The 17,333-nt window shown below is 36.9% G+C and overlaps 2 protein-coding genes across 2 annotated transcripts in view; one reads left to right on the top strand and one right to left on the bottom strand.

Annotated features, from left to right (window-relative positions):
• LOC6562682 (discoidin domain-containing receptor 2) overlaps window positions 1–2,621 on the bottom strand; it is a 121,927-nt gene extending 119,306 nt beyond the window's left edge. The window contains exon 1 of the mRNA XM_001988094.3: window positions 2,522–2,621. The gene's annotated coding sequence lies outside the window, so the exon portion shown is untranslated. The remainder of the gene's footprint in view (window positions 1–2,521) is intronic.
• A 12,040-nt stretch (window positions 2,622–14,661) lies between these two features.
• On the top strand, window positions 14,662–15,249 carry LOC122322407 (mesenchyme-specific cell surface glycoprotein-like). Its single transcript, XM_043214388.1, has one exon. It carries the CDS (start codon window positions 14,662–14,664, stop codon window positions 15,247–15,249), a length of 588 nt encoding a protein of 195 aa, XP_043070323.1.
• Window positions 15,250–17,333: the final 2,084 nt, after the last annotated feature.

Below are 17,333 nucleotides of genomic sequence, written 5' to 3'. Positions count from 1 at the left end.
TTTTTTACTCTTTTTCCATCACCCCCTCCCATCTTAGCCCATCCCATTTTACCCCATCCCCTGAGACGCTCCCATGTAAGCAGCCCGCTGCTTACATGCAAAATGCAGGTCATTATTGCAACGTTCCCATGTTGCTGCACCCCCAGGGCTCTGGCCACCCTTTCGTGTTCGATGCACGCACTCATTAACCAGTTGACAACAACAAAGTCACAGCCCTTCCCCCTAAACACTCCCCCTACCCCTACCCCTTCGCCTGCTAATGCTTCCCTCTTTATCGCCTTGACCGTAGACAACTTTGTAGTCAATTTGTTTGTGTTTCTCTTATCGAATGGTTTACGGCTGACTTTAAAATGCATAAATGACTTTTTATTGATTTAGTTTTATATATTTAATTCTCGTAACAGTTTTTCGACGTATTCTGTGTTTTTATGGCAATTTAATTAGATTAAAAAGCAATAAAAATTCTTTCAAATTGATTTAACCTTGGGATTTGTTGCTAAACGTTCTTTTATTTTTTATATATCTTTCGGTAATTATTTGAAATTATTGACATTTAATTTGTTGCGTCATTTGGTAAGATTTTAAAGTCGTCATCAAAGTCGAACTTTATTGAAATCGATTTGCTGGCCGAAGGGAGGAGCAGCAACAAAAAGTTGTTGCCATTTTCAGTGAGTTTAATTTTCGATTTTTATTTTCGTGTTGATGACACAAACACACACACACACAGACACCCACACACACACAGGCGAACGAAAGAGGCTCGTGCGGCACTTGGGCTGACTAATGGAGTGGGGGTTTCTGGGGTGGGAGGGTTGGTTGGTCTGTGTTGGTACGTGACCCGCTTAACAAATTGGCGCGTGTGCGTCCCCAACTTGAGTACAAGTCCAATGTGAAAACAACCCCCATCCACAATGTCCAATCCCACCCCTTGTCGAACGTCAATTCCGTTTTAAACTGCTCTTTATAGTTATTGCAGTTTTATCTCTTGACCATTTGGAAAGTCACTTTTGCTCATTTTAATTAAAACCAAATGCATTTGCACTTCACGTGAGTTTTGGGCGTGTCGCATACCACAAGTCTCCTATCACTTGCCCCTTGGCTGACCTTGCCATTAGTTGTTTTTATCCCGTGCTTTCCCACGCAACTCGCTTAGCTGTTAACTGGTATTTTCCGCCAACTTGTCTGTTTAATATTCATAAGCAACTTTTTTTTTGGTTTTTTTTTTTCTTAGAAATTTTCACGCTCATTTGCTTGGGTCAACAGTTGCGTATTGCGTACTGTGTATTTAATAGTCAACTCGATTTCGACGACTCAAATTTGTCAATGCTTTTAAGCCGCCAATTAGCATGATCCGAAGGTTGAAAACTGAGGAAACAATCAACAGATGAAGTAACTGTTGAATGGAGCTCATTTAAATAGAGTTAAAAAATGCAGTCGAGAGCTGTTCGGATTAGCCACAGTCAATAATTAATAACAAATAATCTTGAAAAGCTTTCTCATCGACTGTCATCGAGTGAAACAATGCTAATTTATTGACCATACTGATCATCAAGCCGTAAGTTTTATTATTTAAATTACATTGATTTTAGTAATTTTTTTTTTATTAATTTTTAATAATAGTAGAATTTATAGGCATTTTTTAATATTAAAATAATATTGGTATTATTTTTTTTTTTTTTATATTAATTTTCTATTAAGCTATTAAAATTATAATTTGTAATAATTTGTATGATGGACGTTTATAAATACAATAATTCTAATATAATAATAATATTAATATTTCATATTTGCTTATGGTATATTTAAGATGATTCCAATTCAGTTCTTATTAATATATGTTTTTCCTTAAGCAGGACTCTGAGTACCTCAAGGTAATGTAGATATACATATATAGTTCAGGCAATTATACCAAGTATTGTAATTATCGTAAACTTTGATTAATGAGTTTCAAGTATCATCTTATGATTGATATGAAATATGATTACAATATAGTATATCAATATATTGTAATTATACCGACTTTATATGAAATTTGTTTGTCAGACCAATATATTAGCACCTAAGAAGGATAATGCAAAGCTAATAACAGGAATATCCCCTATATCTATACGGAACTTAAGTCACTTCTTAATCCAGTCCCAATGCTTCCCAGGGAGTGACTTTAAATTACAATCCACGCACAAAAAATATACACAAAATAAAATAAGAGCGGTTGGGAATGGTGGAAAGACGGTTTTATTTTCACATAATTAAATTGACATTAGACATCGTTTAACTTATCTAATTCAGTTTAATGACCATAAGCGTGCGTTGTGTGCGCTGTGAGTTTATTTCACTGGGTGGCGGCAAATTTTCAAGGGTCCAAGTCAAAATTGAATTTAGATAAAGTTTTTGCCAGCAAATAAGTAAACACCACAAAAAAGGGAGGAAGAAATAAAAAAAGATAAACCCAAAAGTAAGTAAACTGAATTAAAAGTTCGTTACAAGTTTTATTATATTTTATTGTGCGGGTTAAGCTTACCTAGCAAAAGGTTACTTCAATTAATTCGGCCGATTCTTATTGGGCACACGCTCTTTCTATATATATATATGTATATATATACATATATGTATATATATATATATTCACATGCTGTATATATGTATTTTTATGTGGCAGTATTTTTTTCTTTTTGTGAAATACATTTCTCATGAAATTTTAATAAATTTGTGTTGCTCTGTCGACGGCGGCTGCGGCGCCCCACGCACACATGTGCAACATGGGGCACACACACACACACACAGAGGCAAACGCGCACACGCACACGAGTCGACTGTTGCACAAATGTAACACACACTAATTGGCAGTCCCACACACACACACACACACACACACGAACACACACACACAGGCACCCTTACACCCACACCAACACACGCACACACACACACACAGATGGAAAAGTCGCGAGTACGTGAATTGAAGCCAGTAGAGGCACAGCTGGACGATGAAAACGCCGCCAATTTCAATTGCGCGACACGTTACTCCAGCAAAAGTTTCGCAACGACTACCGTTAGCCGACAACTGGCGCTGCCCCAACGATTGCCGCAATGTCATCCACAGGCGCACATATACACACACACACACACACATACAGCATACAGTTACAGCTGCTCGCACACATGCGAAAACGAATGGACGTAGAACATTTTGCCATTTCCTTGCGACGTTTCCTGCTCAGCGAGAGAGAAGCGTGAGTGAGTGAGTGAGAGGGAGAGAGAGAGAGAGAGTAGCAAAGAGCGAAAGAGGAGCTGCTGAAGAGCGGTTCCAAGTATTGTCATCTAACAGTGTGTGTGTGTGTGTGTGTGTGGGGAGCCAAGGCGAGTGGGGGAGTCGTTGGCTTGCACCTGTATGCGACTCTTTTACCGTTCGGCTCGTTAAAAAGCAGCGCGCAACTCAACGAAGCCCACCACAGAGAGAGAGAGAGAGAGAGAGAGAGAGTGAGAGAGAGAGTGAATAAAATCAAGAGAGTGCGAGAGAGCGGGGGCGAATGAGCGTAACCAAAGAGCGACAAAGTTGTTGCATGTGGAACGCATTCGCAAGTGTTTGTGGTGGCATTGAATAGTGCAGGTGCACAGGTAAATTTTCTTATTTATATTTTTTAAAAATGCGTTCAAAAAATTACAGCAAATTGTTATAAATTTATTTTTAAATAAATATGAAAAGTAAAAAAAAAAAATCGACACGATTGCAGCAAAACTTATTGTTTAATTTTCACATGTTGTACATTTTTCTACCTGCCACATTAAATATTTAATATTATTGATTACATTTGGCGCCTACGTAGAAAAAACAAAAACAAAACTTTACGTTACATTTGTATTTACTTTGAATTGAGTTAAAGAGCGGAATGTTTGTGCTCTTTGTAGTGGTTGGTTGCTCTTCTCGCTCTTGCTGTGCTATGCTGCGCTGTTTCATTGCCAAACTGTTGCGTATAAGACGGACAATTGAGCTAAGCGGAACGTGGCGTGTGAAACTCAAGAGAGCATTTGATAAATATAAAGAGCGTTTGCTCAGAACAGCTGCCAGCAGCTGCCTGTTGATGAGCATTTAACGCAGCACGCAAACTTCTTATTCGGTATTTGAATTGTTGGGAGGGAGCTGTTTGAAGGAGTTTGCTCTGCAAAAAATAATTTAAAAAAGAAATGTTTTATTAATATTTAATTTTTTTTACCTTGTTGTGCTTAAGTTTTCTTTCATTTCTTATTTAATTTTTATTTTGTATTCAAAATACGAATTCATATTATAATATTGAATGTCTTTTTTATATTTAACATTAATTATTTTTATTTATTTTTATTAACTTTATGTCTTAAGTTCTTTTAAAATTATTAGTTTTTAGTTTTGAGTTTGTGTTTCTAAAACTATTCTTAATATTTATATATTTAAGTTTTGATAAATTTTACTATTAATAAATAAATTGCCTTATTTATTATAAATAATATACACAACACATAAATAATGAAGAATAAATAAGAAATATAAATAAGAAAGAATGATGAACAGGAAAAATATAGAAATTATTATTCAAAAATTATAATTTCTGTTTTCAATTAATAATAATAAATAAATATCAAGATTTTGTATTAATTTATTAAATGAGCAGTAGGGTAATTTTATTATATTTATATGACATAAGAAATAATGTTATTTATTCATTAGTTAACAGTAGCATGAGTTTCTCTCCAGGAAGCCGAGCTCTGCCCTTCTCCAAATTACTTGAAAATGTGCTCGTAAAAATGTCAGAAATATTACCAAACTTGGGTTCTACGCACTACTCGAGTACTCTTGAGCAGTGAACAAAATTCTAAACCGAACATTGAGTAACTTTTTTTCACCTGCTACACTCTCTGCGTATGTCGCAGCAATTAGGGCCAACTGAGGGGGGTCTGCCTAAGTGCAACTACCTGTCCGCTCCCCTCCCCTCCCTCTCTTGGGGAGAGATAACACATTGTGGTAATCCCCTGCGACGGCGACGTTGCCAAACATTCAATCAAATGCTGTCAAAAGTTGCAGCGCCAAAAGCTTAGCGACTCAAAATTCAAAGACACGCACACAAAATGTTTCCAATTGTTTTCACTGCAAACAGAAACACAAAATAACAAAAACAAAAAGTGCATATCAATGTGTTGACTCAATAATAACAACGAAATATTATCAATGAAAAAAGACGGAGGCACTTCTTTATTTTATATATATATATATATATCTATTTTTTTTTTTGCATTCTGCTTGATTTCTGTTTGCTCAATTGCTCAATGGGAAAACTTTCGATGAGTTTTCTGCACGATCTCAGACTGATAAGGGATTATTATGATATGTCAAATGCCAGCGGATTAGTCTGTAAAGTTTTCAATGATGGCATTTGAAAGATTTCTTTCATATCCTTATTTTTGTAAGCCAAAGCAAATGGTTTGAGCTGCACTAAATAAACGATTAATAATTTCAGCTTGAGAAACCATATTAAAATAAAAAAGTAAACATTAAAAGTTAAATATTTTTATTATTGGCGATAATTTATGTTAAGCCATAAATCATTTAAAATATTCATCTATATTTACTTTTAATGATTGCAAAGAGGCTCAGCTAATTTTAACATCTGCTTTTTGAGTTCAAAGAACGCTTGATATAAATTTTAAAACTCATTTTACATATTTTTGCATGCTTGCCTAAGAAACTTAATTTTGTTTGCGACACGTGAACAATCAAAAGGAAATCAAATTTATTATTGAAAAATGTTGTACTCTTTGTATTTACATTCAACAGTTTAATTATTCTGCACATTTTTATTGGTGCACTTAATTTTATGTGTTTACACTTCACAGTTTAATTATTCCACCTATTTTTAATTGGCAGAAAAAAAAAGGACTGAAATTCTGAGTCTCGTCGCTTAAATGTGCTCAAAACGTGCAAAACGAGTTTTGAATTTGGAATTAGTTCTTTGCGCAGTGATTTAGTCGATAATGTAGATTAACTTTAGGTTTGTTTTATTTTTTATTATTTTTTTTTGGCTTGCCCGTCTACGGCACTGTCTGATGAATAACCAATGATTGGAACTGAGGTACAAATAGAAAAGCAATCGTGGAAACAAATGACCTTGGCACAATCTGCGTTGGCTGACCCTTAGTTCAAGGATTTTCCAACGTCTGGTATTTACCATTTTTTATTCTTATTTTTTATTTTTGCGTCCCAAAACAATTAGTCGAAATGATTTGTAAAACGCACCAAATCCACAAAAAAAAAATAATGGCAGCAACACCTACAACAAAACCCAAAGATCTGGGGCTTAACAGCCATGACTTGACAAAAATCTGCCGCAGACACAACCACATCAAAGTGCCACATGTGACCAATGGAAAAAGAAAAACGAAAAGGAAATATGGAAAAGAGGGAATCAAATTCTAAAGAGCTCATATCTGCCCATCTAACTGCATGTGTGTTTGTGTATTTGTGTGTTTGTGTGGGTTGTGTGGCAGCCTTAAAGTCATGACATCAAAGTGTTTTCTGACATTTATGAAGAAACGCGCCAGGCGAAAAGTGTTGGAAAATCAATAAGAGCCAAAACCGAACTGGCAAAAGAAAAGAAATAAGGGAAAACAAAATACACCGCTGCCAACTGACGTGGCAAACTATTTTACACCTGTGCTGTCGCCCTGTCAGAGGCCTGAAAAATACAAAGTAGAAAAAGAAATAACAAGAAGAAGAAAAGCAACAAGAAACAGCAAAAAAAAAAAAAAATAGAAAAAAACAAAACAAATAGAAAAGCGCTTAAAGTCATGCACCAGAATAAAGGCGAGCGTTGCACGGGTCTCGAGGCAGGCAGCCTAATGAAGATATTAAGTGCTCGCTCCTACGCCAGCCACACTCTCACTGAGTACAGTGTGGGAGGGAGGGAGGGAGGGAGGGGAACGTGAAAGGTTTCTAATAACCTGACAACCCTGACAGTTATAATAAGGCAAGCTGTCATAAGCTGTTTTCAGGCTCGATTGAGTGGGCCCCTCGCTACAACTGTTCAAGTTTTCAAGTTTTCACCACATTGCACATGAGCCACATTCGGTTGCAGTTCAGTTTGTTTAGTCGGTGGTGGTGGTGGTGGTGCCTGCTAAGCTTATCGCCAAACTATGCAAAAATTGCTGTCAATATTTCAATCAAAACTGACGCAGCGTGTGAAATTTCTGTTCCTATATGCCTCAGTGTATGTGTGTGTGTGTGTGTGTGTCTTGAGTGTGTGCGCTGTGTTTTGTGTGTGTGTGTGTGTGTGTGTGTGTGTGTGAAAGAGAGGTTTGTAGACGGAAATTAAACGGCAGCTGCCACACAGCTCAAAGACAGTCAGCCACATGAATGTGTATCGAGGGCCAATCAAGAAGTAGCTTCCAAGATCTGCACAGATGTGAAACTCTGATTCAATTCAATTCAATTTCTTGCTTATCAAGTTGCATTCTAATCGATTTTGTTATTATAATCAGTTTATAATCTCAACTATTTCAAACAACAAGTTGGAGATAGCTTGACTAGCAGATACCCCTTAGCTGTCATACGCTGAACACATACCCGATTAGACAGATCTATACTTAAAATGTTGAATCTTATAGATGGAAATCGATGGAAAAACTGAATCTGTGTTTAATATACGAAAACTTATATTCTAAAACTGAATTCGCTTACTCAAATAATTTTGAAATCAGCGACCAATAGACGGACATGACTAGATCGACCCGGCTCTTGATGCTGATAAAATAGAAATATATCTACATATATATTTTATATTTTATATATATATTATATATATTACATATATTAACAATTCCATTATGCAATGTGCAGCACTTTATTCTATTGCCATAACTTTATATTCGTGTCTCGCGGAGTTGTTCGCCTTCAAATCCGAATAGCCGCAACATGCCAGTTGCGCTCCAAAAATACAACAACAACAAAAAAAGGTGAAGGAGTTGGAAAACCCAACAGCCAACAACAATAATAAAAACGCTTGCCAAGTTGTCAGCTGCCAGGTAGGCACCAGGCTTAACCACTTCAGTCCGCAGCCACACCCACTTGCCTGTGCCACATCACACACCCACTACCCGCCCACCGGCATGTCAAGCGCCTGGCATGTCGAGCAAAAAGATGGAGTGGTGAAAAGGGGGGAACGGCAAACGAAATTCAAAGGCTGCCAATTGCCAATTGAAGCCGTAAAGTATGCTAAGCAATTTGCTGCACAACCTGGCTGTGCTGTGTGATGTGGCACAACAGTGCCTGTGCTTGTGTGTGTGTGTGTGTGTGCCATATTTATTGTTGTTTTTTGCCAAATTATTGAAGCGGGTGAGGCAAACGGGGCTGGCAAACTGTCTCGCCTGGAGTAACTCCAGGCACCTGTCGCCCGTTCGCAGAGCAGAACTTGTGCCTGCCCCAACTGCATATCGAGTGCTTTTCATAAGTCGAACTGTGCGATTTATAATTCGGGTATCCTGGCACTGCATCAGTGCTCCTCTAAAATACCCTGCAATATTGAACATCACTCTTAATTGAATGATTATTGGAAACGACTGAATTTGGAGCTACTTTCAAGTTCCTTTAACTATATTCCAAACACTAAAAATGCCAACAAAATTACTAAAATGTTTTTCAGAAAATTCTTTAAATCTTTTAATTGATTCTTTTTTTTTAATATAGCAATACTTGCTTTTAATAGTCAGGGAATCTTTTTTAGACCTTATATGTTAAACTAGATGTTGAATTTGATTACTGAAACTAAATTAAATATTTTATTTAATGTGAAGCAACAGCAGCACACATTTTTCAAAAATACTTTCATAAATAAACAATTAAAATTAAAGTTTAATATTCGTAGAACTACTCAAGATATGCAAGAAAATAAAAAATATAATTTTGGCTTTGGCAAAACATCATCAATTTTCAATTTCCTCGCAAATCAAAGACAGTTTTTCCATACCTTTAATTATTAATGCCAAACCAAATGCTACAGGATATTTCCAAGTCAAATAGACACAGTTTCTTTTTATTTTCTTTTCAGTTGCTGTACTGCCATTTCCGGTATATGTCCAGGCATTAAGCTAATCAAAATGTCCGGCACACACACTTTACACACCACATACACACTCAAGTTCAATGCGTTTCGAGTGCAAACTTTGCCTCCGAGTGGCGTCTGATGGACGTGGACAAGGAGCCTGGGGGGGGGGATTGGCAAGGGGCAGGCGTCGCTGAGTTGACTTCATTGTGTGTGTCTGTCAAAGGCACTTCATTTTGTGGGGCGACTTGCTGGACATTGGTTAATCGGAAGTCCTTTTTTTCGTCCCATTATTATTAATATTTGATGGTGCGTTATTAGCGCCATTAGTTGAACCTTCCAACCAGAGAGAGCTCCATTATGACACGTAGCTTTATGCAGCTTCCGGAAGCTTCCGTTTCCGCTAGCGAAAAATATTTGATAAATTGCAAAGCTGCTGGAATGGGTGGATTGTTGGGAGGAGGACGGGAAGGTTGCAGCTGCTGCTGCTGCACATGCAGATAAAGGAAAATGTGTTTGGATTTTGGGTAAAGTAAACAATATGTTAATAGTATAAACATGCAGCAGACGAGGACAATTGGTGGCTTTTGGAGGTAACTGTTTTTTTTTTTAAAGATTACAGCCAAGATTTATGGTAGAGTTTTGGCTGTGTGTGTGTGGCTTAATGGCAGTTTTATGATTGCCTTTCCATCGCTTGATTGATAGATGAAACGATGCATGGCTCTCGGAAAAGTATGTGTGTGTGTGTGTGGGTAGAGCTTTGAGCAATTGGTCTCAGCTGTTGTCAAATTTGTCACAAGACACTTGGAAAAACTTAAGCGCAACTTACACATGTAATAAAATACAGTAACAAAGACAACAAAGCCTCTAACCTCATCCCCTCTTAGTTACGTGGCTGCAACTGTAAGCCAATCCATCAAGAGCTGCATGCATCATACAACTACTCGAATTACTGCAAAGATACACAAATCCCCCCAAACAGATATACACAGACAAACACATGCATCACGCACATCCCAGCTTCATTTCCAATAGCAATTTTCCAACCCCCACCAAAACGCGGCACATCCCTTTCGTTGGCTAGGAGTGTCTGCTGTGTCTTCTATGATGTTTGCATTTATTTTGTAATTACTGTCACGCAATGTGACCATCAAATCAAATCAAACAGTTTCCCGTTTGGTGAAAGTGAAGTGAAATCCAGCTATAAAAAGTTCTTTAAGCAGGCCACCCCTTCACAATAATGAATTTTATTCAATGTTTCCAGTTTACGGAACATTTGAATTTGCCTTCGTAGTGAGTAAATAATGAAGCGAATGCGTTGGGTAAACCATTGGCCTATTTTTCCATATCAGAGTTTTGGAGCAACATTTTTGGTTGCATGATGTGTAGTCTTGCAGTAATTAGAAATATTTCAAAATGATTGGTTATGGAAAATGTTGTTAAATAAAATATCTCATCACTCAAATTATATCTGTGATCTATTTTAATATTTAATTCTTACGATATGCTGTTGTTATATATATTCATAAAATATAAATGAGAAAGCAAATTTCTTACATCAAAGCAATCATTAAGAAGTTGGTCAAAACTTTATTATTCTCTATAAAAATGATAATGTATAAAATGTAATGTAATGTAAAATTAAATGTATAAATGAGTTGCTTTACAATTAGCTTAAACTTGAGGACCAGTTTAATTATGAGTATATATGCGAAAGAAAAACATTTTTATAGAAATCATATGAGTGTACTGTAAATACATATGTAGACAGCGTATTTGTGTACAGACACATAGAATAAATACTCATTATTAATGCAAATTCTTTGCCAAGCTGTGCAAACAATTTGACACTTTCTCAGTGCTGAAGCAAATGTTTTTATTTTTTTAATTTTAAGACTGTAAATGCGTCAGAGCTCACATGAAAATGTTACCATATCTACGTAATATTATGGTGCTAACTGACGCAATAAATTATGAAATACGTTTACCTCTCTAAGATCACACTCGTATTAGCACTCTTCAAGAAATTACGAAAGGATTAGATTTAAAACTACAATGTCTGCGAATATTAATACATTTTGTATATCCAGCAATGCTGCAGCAAAACTTCCATTAACGTCAAATTGCGACAACTTAGATGGACAACCCACCACCAATTCAAACCCAACCAAGCTGGGCGCCTTCCAATTCTCAACTCAACCCGAAATGTAGGACGACAGTTTTTTTTCTATCCTTTTTTTTTTTGTTTTAAAACTTTGGCCATGCTTCTCTCTAGCCGGGTATAAGGTTCAATGCGTTCAATGCTTTTTAGCGAGCAATTTGAAATGCAACACAACGTGGCAAGGATATTTTTCACTTTGCAGGCGACAGGAGGCCACGTCGAAAATTATATATAAAATTCACGGCCAGGGCCATTCGCCATTCACTAGTCGACGTCGCGACTTGTGTTATTTGTTGCTGTTGCTGTTGGACATATCCGACCATCCTCGCCCAATCCAGTCGCAAACCCTGTCCCTACACAGGGTCTCCCGTTGAGTGCTGCCAATGTTAATCGAAGTTGTCTGCACAAAAAGAAGAACCAAAAAGAAGAAGAAAAAAGTAGGATAAAAAACTTACCTCGCCCCGTTATCACACGTATATGGGCAGACATAAAAACAAATTACATGTCGAGGGGGCGGTGTGTGGGAGGCACACAGAGTGCTGCTTAAGCGGCTTTATGTACAAAAATTGTAAATGGCATTTGTCTCTTGCTATATGTATATATGACTGTGTTTGTCTGCGTGCACTTCTTTCCGGTGTTATGGCGGCCAGCGGAAGCGGCTGCCGTTTGATTTTCTACATCATTTTTGTTTTTTTTTTCTCTCTCTCTGATTCTGAAGGTAAAATGAGGTATATTGGTTTTCTGAAATGTCCGTCCTTTAATTCGTCAGTGTACGCGTATTTTCTTGAAATTTGCAATATTTACGATACTCAATTTTGATGGGACATCCTGTTCAAGGATCAATAAAAAACGATCAATCAATCCATAATGTGCGAAATCATTATATCAGAAAGTGCACAAAGCTAGAGAGACCAAATTTGAAAAGTCGACTACTGGGAACACCATTCTAAGGTTGATTTAACAAATTCTCTATCAATCTTAGAGCTATAGTCGCAAAATCTTAGACACAATAATGTTTATTCAATGCACACTCATTCATTACCTCACCAATTCCACAATAAGGTTCCTTGCCGCTTAAGATCAGATGGTGCTACATTGGTATCAGAGTATTCCGTAGTCGGTTTTCTATTTTATTTGCAATCTTCTATTTTTTATCGTTGGCAAAAGTGCAGAAAAAGGTTACTGATATTGAAAAGTTTAGCAAGTATTTATTGTTGAACAGTAAACTCGGTTCATAAATAAGTCAGTAGTCAACGTCGTTTGAATTTGTGTTCAAGTTATGATGGTTATTTGATGGCTTTCCAATTGCAATTCTAATTCCAATTATATTGTTGTTGATGAGTTAATCAAAAAGGTCTTTGCGCAGTTATGTTATTGATAACTCCTAATGTTGAATTATACTGAAATTTATAAAATTACCATAAAACGAAAATCAGACTGAAACTGATATTAAAAATTTGTTATATTTTGTTTCTCAGAAATATTTTGTACCTTTAAGAAATGTTTTTCTAAAAATTATAAATGATAACAGATATTATTTAAAAATTATTTTTAAAGATCAGAAAAAAGTTCCATAATGCTCTGTCTCTATCTATGTCAAAGATCAGTTATTGTTTGACATGCAGGTCATATAGTACTTATAGAAATTAATAAGCTATCTTCATTTTTGGGTGTTAAAGGAAGTGTAAATATAAATACCATATTCATTATATACGGTCTTGCTTTGTTCTCAAATTATGAATTGTGACATTTGACCAATAAATGTGATTCACTCACAATCAACGACCAACTAAGGAAATGGCCAAATCATTCGTTCAAAATCAGTCAACAGGCAGTCGAAAAATGCAATCAAAGTTCAAAGTCTACAAAAATTGACATAATTAGTGGAATATGGCATGCGATATAAATTTCAAAAACAAAAAAAATGAAGTGAAGTTAAATTTTAATAAGCTAAATAAAGCGGCAAGAGAAATGAAGCCGCCAGGTTAAAGCGGCAAAGAAAACAGTACGCAAAAAAAAAAACAGCAGCCGGAGGAAGACATCGCATCGCATAATGCAAAGCCCCAGACAAATATGTGTGCCACCTTCAGCTCCCGACCCCAATCCACGTGTTCTCTTCACTCCGCACCGCTCCGCACGTACGCCGCAATATGCGACTGCCAGGCGAGACAGAGCCGAGATGTGTGCTATGCTTTTCTTTATGCATATTTAAAAAGCCACCCACCCAATAAGTATTCTACAAATAATAAGCGTAGTGAAGCGGCGTACATTATAAACCAGACTGGGTGCCCCATCCACACCCCTATAGCCGCTTTCACCGGTATTCAAGCGTCATGCCTCAGACCATTTTAGCCCAAAGTCTACATGGAATTATGTGAAGCTTCTGCTGTCTGTTGTTGTTTTTGTTAATGGAACAAAGCTGGCAGCGTTTCGGTGTTGTAGTTATTGTTGCTGTTGTTGTACTTGCTGTTGGTATTATCCTGCGACTGTGATTGTCTGTGCTGTTTGTAGTTAAAATGAGCACAACAGCAACAACAATAACAACCACCAAAAAGACAGGACGACAGGACACGGAGCGCCATTAAATGCGCAGCAGAAGCTAAAGCAAAATCAGAAGCTGTACAAAGAGAATATGCTAAACGTTTGACGAGACTCAAATATGCAAAAAATGATGAGCTAAAAAAAAATAAAAATATGTATATACATATATATATATATATTACGAAAAATAAGGAAAAAATCACGACACGTTAAAAAGCATATCAAAAGTCATGCTGTTGCAAATTGTAATGAATTTTACGGAATGCTGATTGCAAAAGACGGAAATGTTTGCCAGGAAAGCAGAATGTCATGACTCTCCTTGAAAAGTCAATCGAATAGGTATTTAAAGAATAAGTGAAGCTGTCTTAAGGAAGCATTGCTCTGAAGTTAAACACAGTCTTGAGACGACATTAATTATGATTAATTCTTAAAGATGTCAACTTAAGATTACATAGCAATTCGTTCTATATGTTTACTTTCGATGCAATTAATTAATCCTTTAATTGTTTGTCATTCATATAAATATTAATTTTATCTTATAAAACAACATCTTAATTAATATAATTATTTTCAAATGCGTTCCCTTAAACATTGTATTTATATTAGTAAAGCCAATTCTGGAGCTCACTATTTTGTTGAAAATTCAAATATTTATTTCAAATTTGTTGCGTAAGGTTTAAGAAAAACATCACGGCTTTAAATTATTCAGCACTGAATTTTTTGACGTCTTTCACAATTACTAAAAATAGCTATATTTGACAAATAAACGCAGCTAACAGCTGTTTAAATATGCCTTAAAATAAAATTGGCTGTGTTGGCAAAACTTCAGACACAATAAAAGAGCTTTGAATTGGACAAGATATTCATTATCGAGTTAGAAACACTTCAGCTAAGATGAGAACCCAAACCGTAATTCTGAGCTGTGCTCTTCTGGCACTTCTGGTTGCCTATCTTCCATCGGGAGAAGCAGTCACCTGCGCCGACGATCCAACCGACGTGGATTGCGTTGACTGTACTCTAGCTGACAATGAAGATGATCCTGAGTGCCTAGCTGAAGAGGAAGAGACCACAGATGCCCCAGTGGAAGCTTCGACAGAGGAAGCTACGACAGAGGAAGCTTCGACAGAGGAAGATGACACAGAGGTTACTACCGAAGAGGCTGTGGAACCGACCACACCGAGAGGCTGCGGTGGACAACGTCATGGTGGACGTGGCGGACGTGGTGGACGTGGCGGACGTGGTGGACGTGGTGGACGTGGCGGACGTGGTGGACGTGGTGGACGTGGTGGACGTGGTGGACGTGGTGATCGTGGTGGTCGTGGTGGACGTGGTGGACGCGGTGGACCCGGTGGACGCGGTGGACCCGGTGGACGCCGTGGACCCGGTGGACCCGGTGGACGCGGTGGACGTGGTGGACGTGGTGGACCCGGTGGACGTGGTGGACGTGGTGGAAGGCGCGGCGGCAGAGGAGGTCGCTTTTAGAAAACTACTTCCACACATTTCCAATAAATATAATGATTAAATAAATGGGAATATTAAAAGTTGTGCATTTTAAATCGGTCTTTCGCTCTGAATATGTCTAAAGTGTCCTCAACTATAACACTTAAGAAAGTCTATTATTTCATATTTCCAGCATGGTTTTGTGAAATGTAAAACTAGTGATGCGCTCGATGAAATGAATAACTCTTGATAGACTGACCGAAGTAAATAATATTGGTTTACTTCTTGATCATAGGTTAGTATTCGATAGGTTTATTAAAGCCTTTCAAGTTCTTGGTCTTATTAAGCGTTGGTCAAAGCAATTTGATGACCCTTGTAAGACCAAGATACTTTTTACTTTCACTAGATTGGTATTTCTGCAGCAGAGATTCTTACTTTTTGCACTTCGTCGTTATGACTGATGTGTTCTGCCTCGACTACTTCTTATTAACATTCTATCTATAACTTATCGTTGTTTTATGCTAGATGTTATGTTTGCAGTTAAGTTACTATATGGTGCAATAGATTCCGTTGCGCTGATGAGCCAAATCAATTTTTCTGCACCCTTATTTCTTCTATCTCTCAATCGCTTTACTTTATTTATTTTACAATTAATTCATCTATCTGGTGTTTGCATTTTATAGAAATATTAACTTAATTTTGTATTTTGGTTCCAATTGGCATCCGCTAATTCAATAAAATAGTTTCAAATTGAATTTAAGCCTTAATAAATGCGTTCTTTACACACATTATTCATATCATGATTAAAGCCAAAAATGTAAATTATTATTTTTATGATAATCCCAAAACAAGTCTTTAATGTACTTTCTTAAAACATTCTGCTTTCGTTGATTGCATAAGATTAAATGGAAACGTCACATTTAAAGGTATTCAGAATTGAATTTTATTACGCCTTTCAAAATCGCTAACAATATTTGACAAATAAACGCAGCTAACAGTTGTGTAAACTTACCAAAAAAATTGGAAATTTTGACTAACTTTCAGACACTATAAAAGTGCTTTGAATTGGAAAAGACAATCATTCTCTAGTTGGTAACACTTCAGCTAAGATGAGAACCCAAACTGTAATTCTGAGCTTTGCTCTTCTGGCACTTCTGGTTGCCTATCTTCCATCGGGAGAAGCAGTCACCTGCGCCGATGATCCAACCGACGTGGATTGCGTTGACTGTACTTTAGCTGCCAATGTTGATGATCCTGAATGCGTAGCCGAAGAGGAAGAGGATACAACGACTGAGGATACTACCGTAGAAGTCACCACCGTAGCGGATGATGACTCCACCGACGATGATGACGTGGACTACCCGTTCATAGGTTGCCGTAGACGCTGGGGACGTGGACGTGGACGTGGTGGACGTTTTAGGCGCGGTGGACGTGGTAGACGCGGTGGACTTTTTGGTTTCGGTAGACGTGGTAGACGCGGTGCACGCCGTGGACTTTTTGGTTTTGGACGTCGTATTTTCGGTAGACGCGGTGGATTTGGTGGCAGGCGTGGCGGCAGAAGAGGTCGCTTTTAGTAAACTTACGCTGCGACATGTCTAAGAAATATAATGACTAAATAAATGCGATTATTGAAAGTTGTGCTTTTATTCCTTTATTATTAGGATATTCACAAAATTAAAAGTTATTATCTTGACGGTAATGCCGATCTCGATCTTTGCACTATATTGCCAACAACCTGCCAAAACAAATTTGTTGACGTTCGATCTAAAATTTAAAATAACAAAAAACAATATTTTACAAATAAACGCAGATGTGTAAACTTTCCACAAAGGTTGCAAATTTAGACAAAGTTCCACAACGTGGCAAGCCTAGCTACAAATTTTACGAAATATTAATAAAGTTTAACATTCAAATAGATTTCATAATAATATATCTGAATTATGTAAGTCTTATAAATTGAACTTAATATTTCATAATTAATTAAAATCTGCTTAAGTGTTTTCTTATGCATCTGTTAATTATTTGCCATTCATATACATATACATTAGGCTTGGAGTTAAATTGCAGCTGTAGATTCAATAAAATAACTTATAGCTTAATAGAGTTGTTTAAAGTTACATTTCCTT

The sequence above is a fragment of the Drosophila grimshawi genome, unplaced genomic scaffold, assembly GCF_018153295.1.
Source record: "Drosophila grimshawi isolate 15287-2541.00 unplaced genomic scaffold, ASM1815329v1 contig_1377, whole genome shotgun sequence".
Classification (NCBI taxonomy): Eukaryota; Metazoa; Arthropoda; class Insecta; order Diptera; family Drosophilidae; genus Drosophila; species Drosophila grimshawi.
This window is presented reverse-complemented; position numbering and strand designations above follow the sequence as displayed.

Coding starts and splice junctions, on each gene's coding strand:
- LOC122322407 (XM_043214388.1), top strand. CDS start 14,662: ATGAGAACCCAAACCGTAATTCTGAGCTGTGCTCTTCTGGCACTTCTG.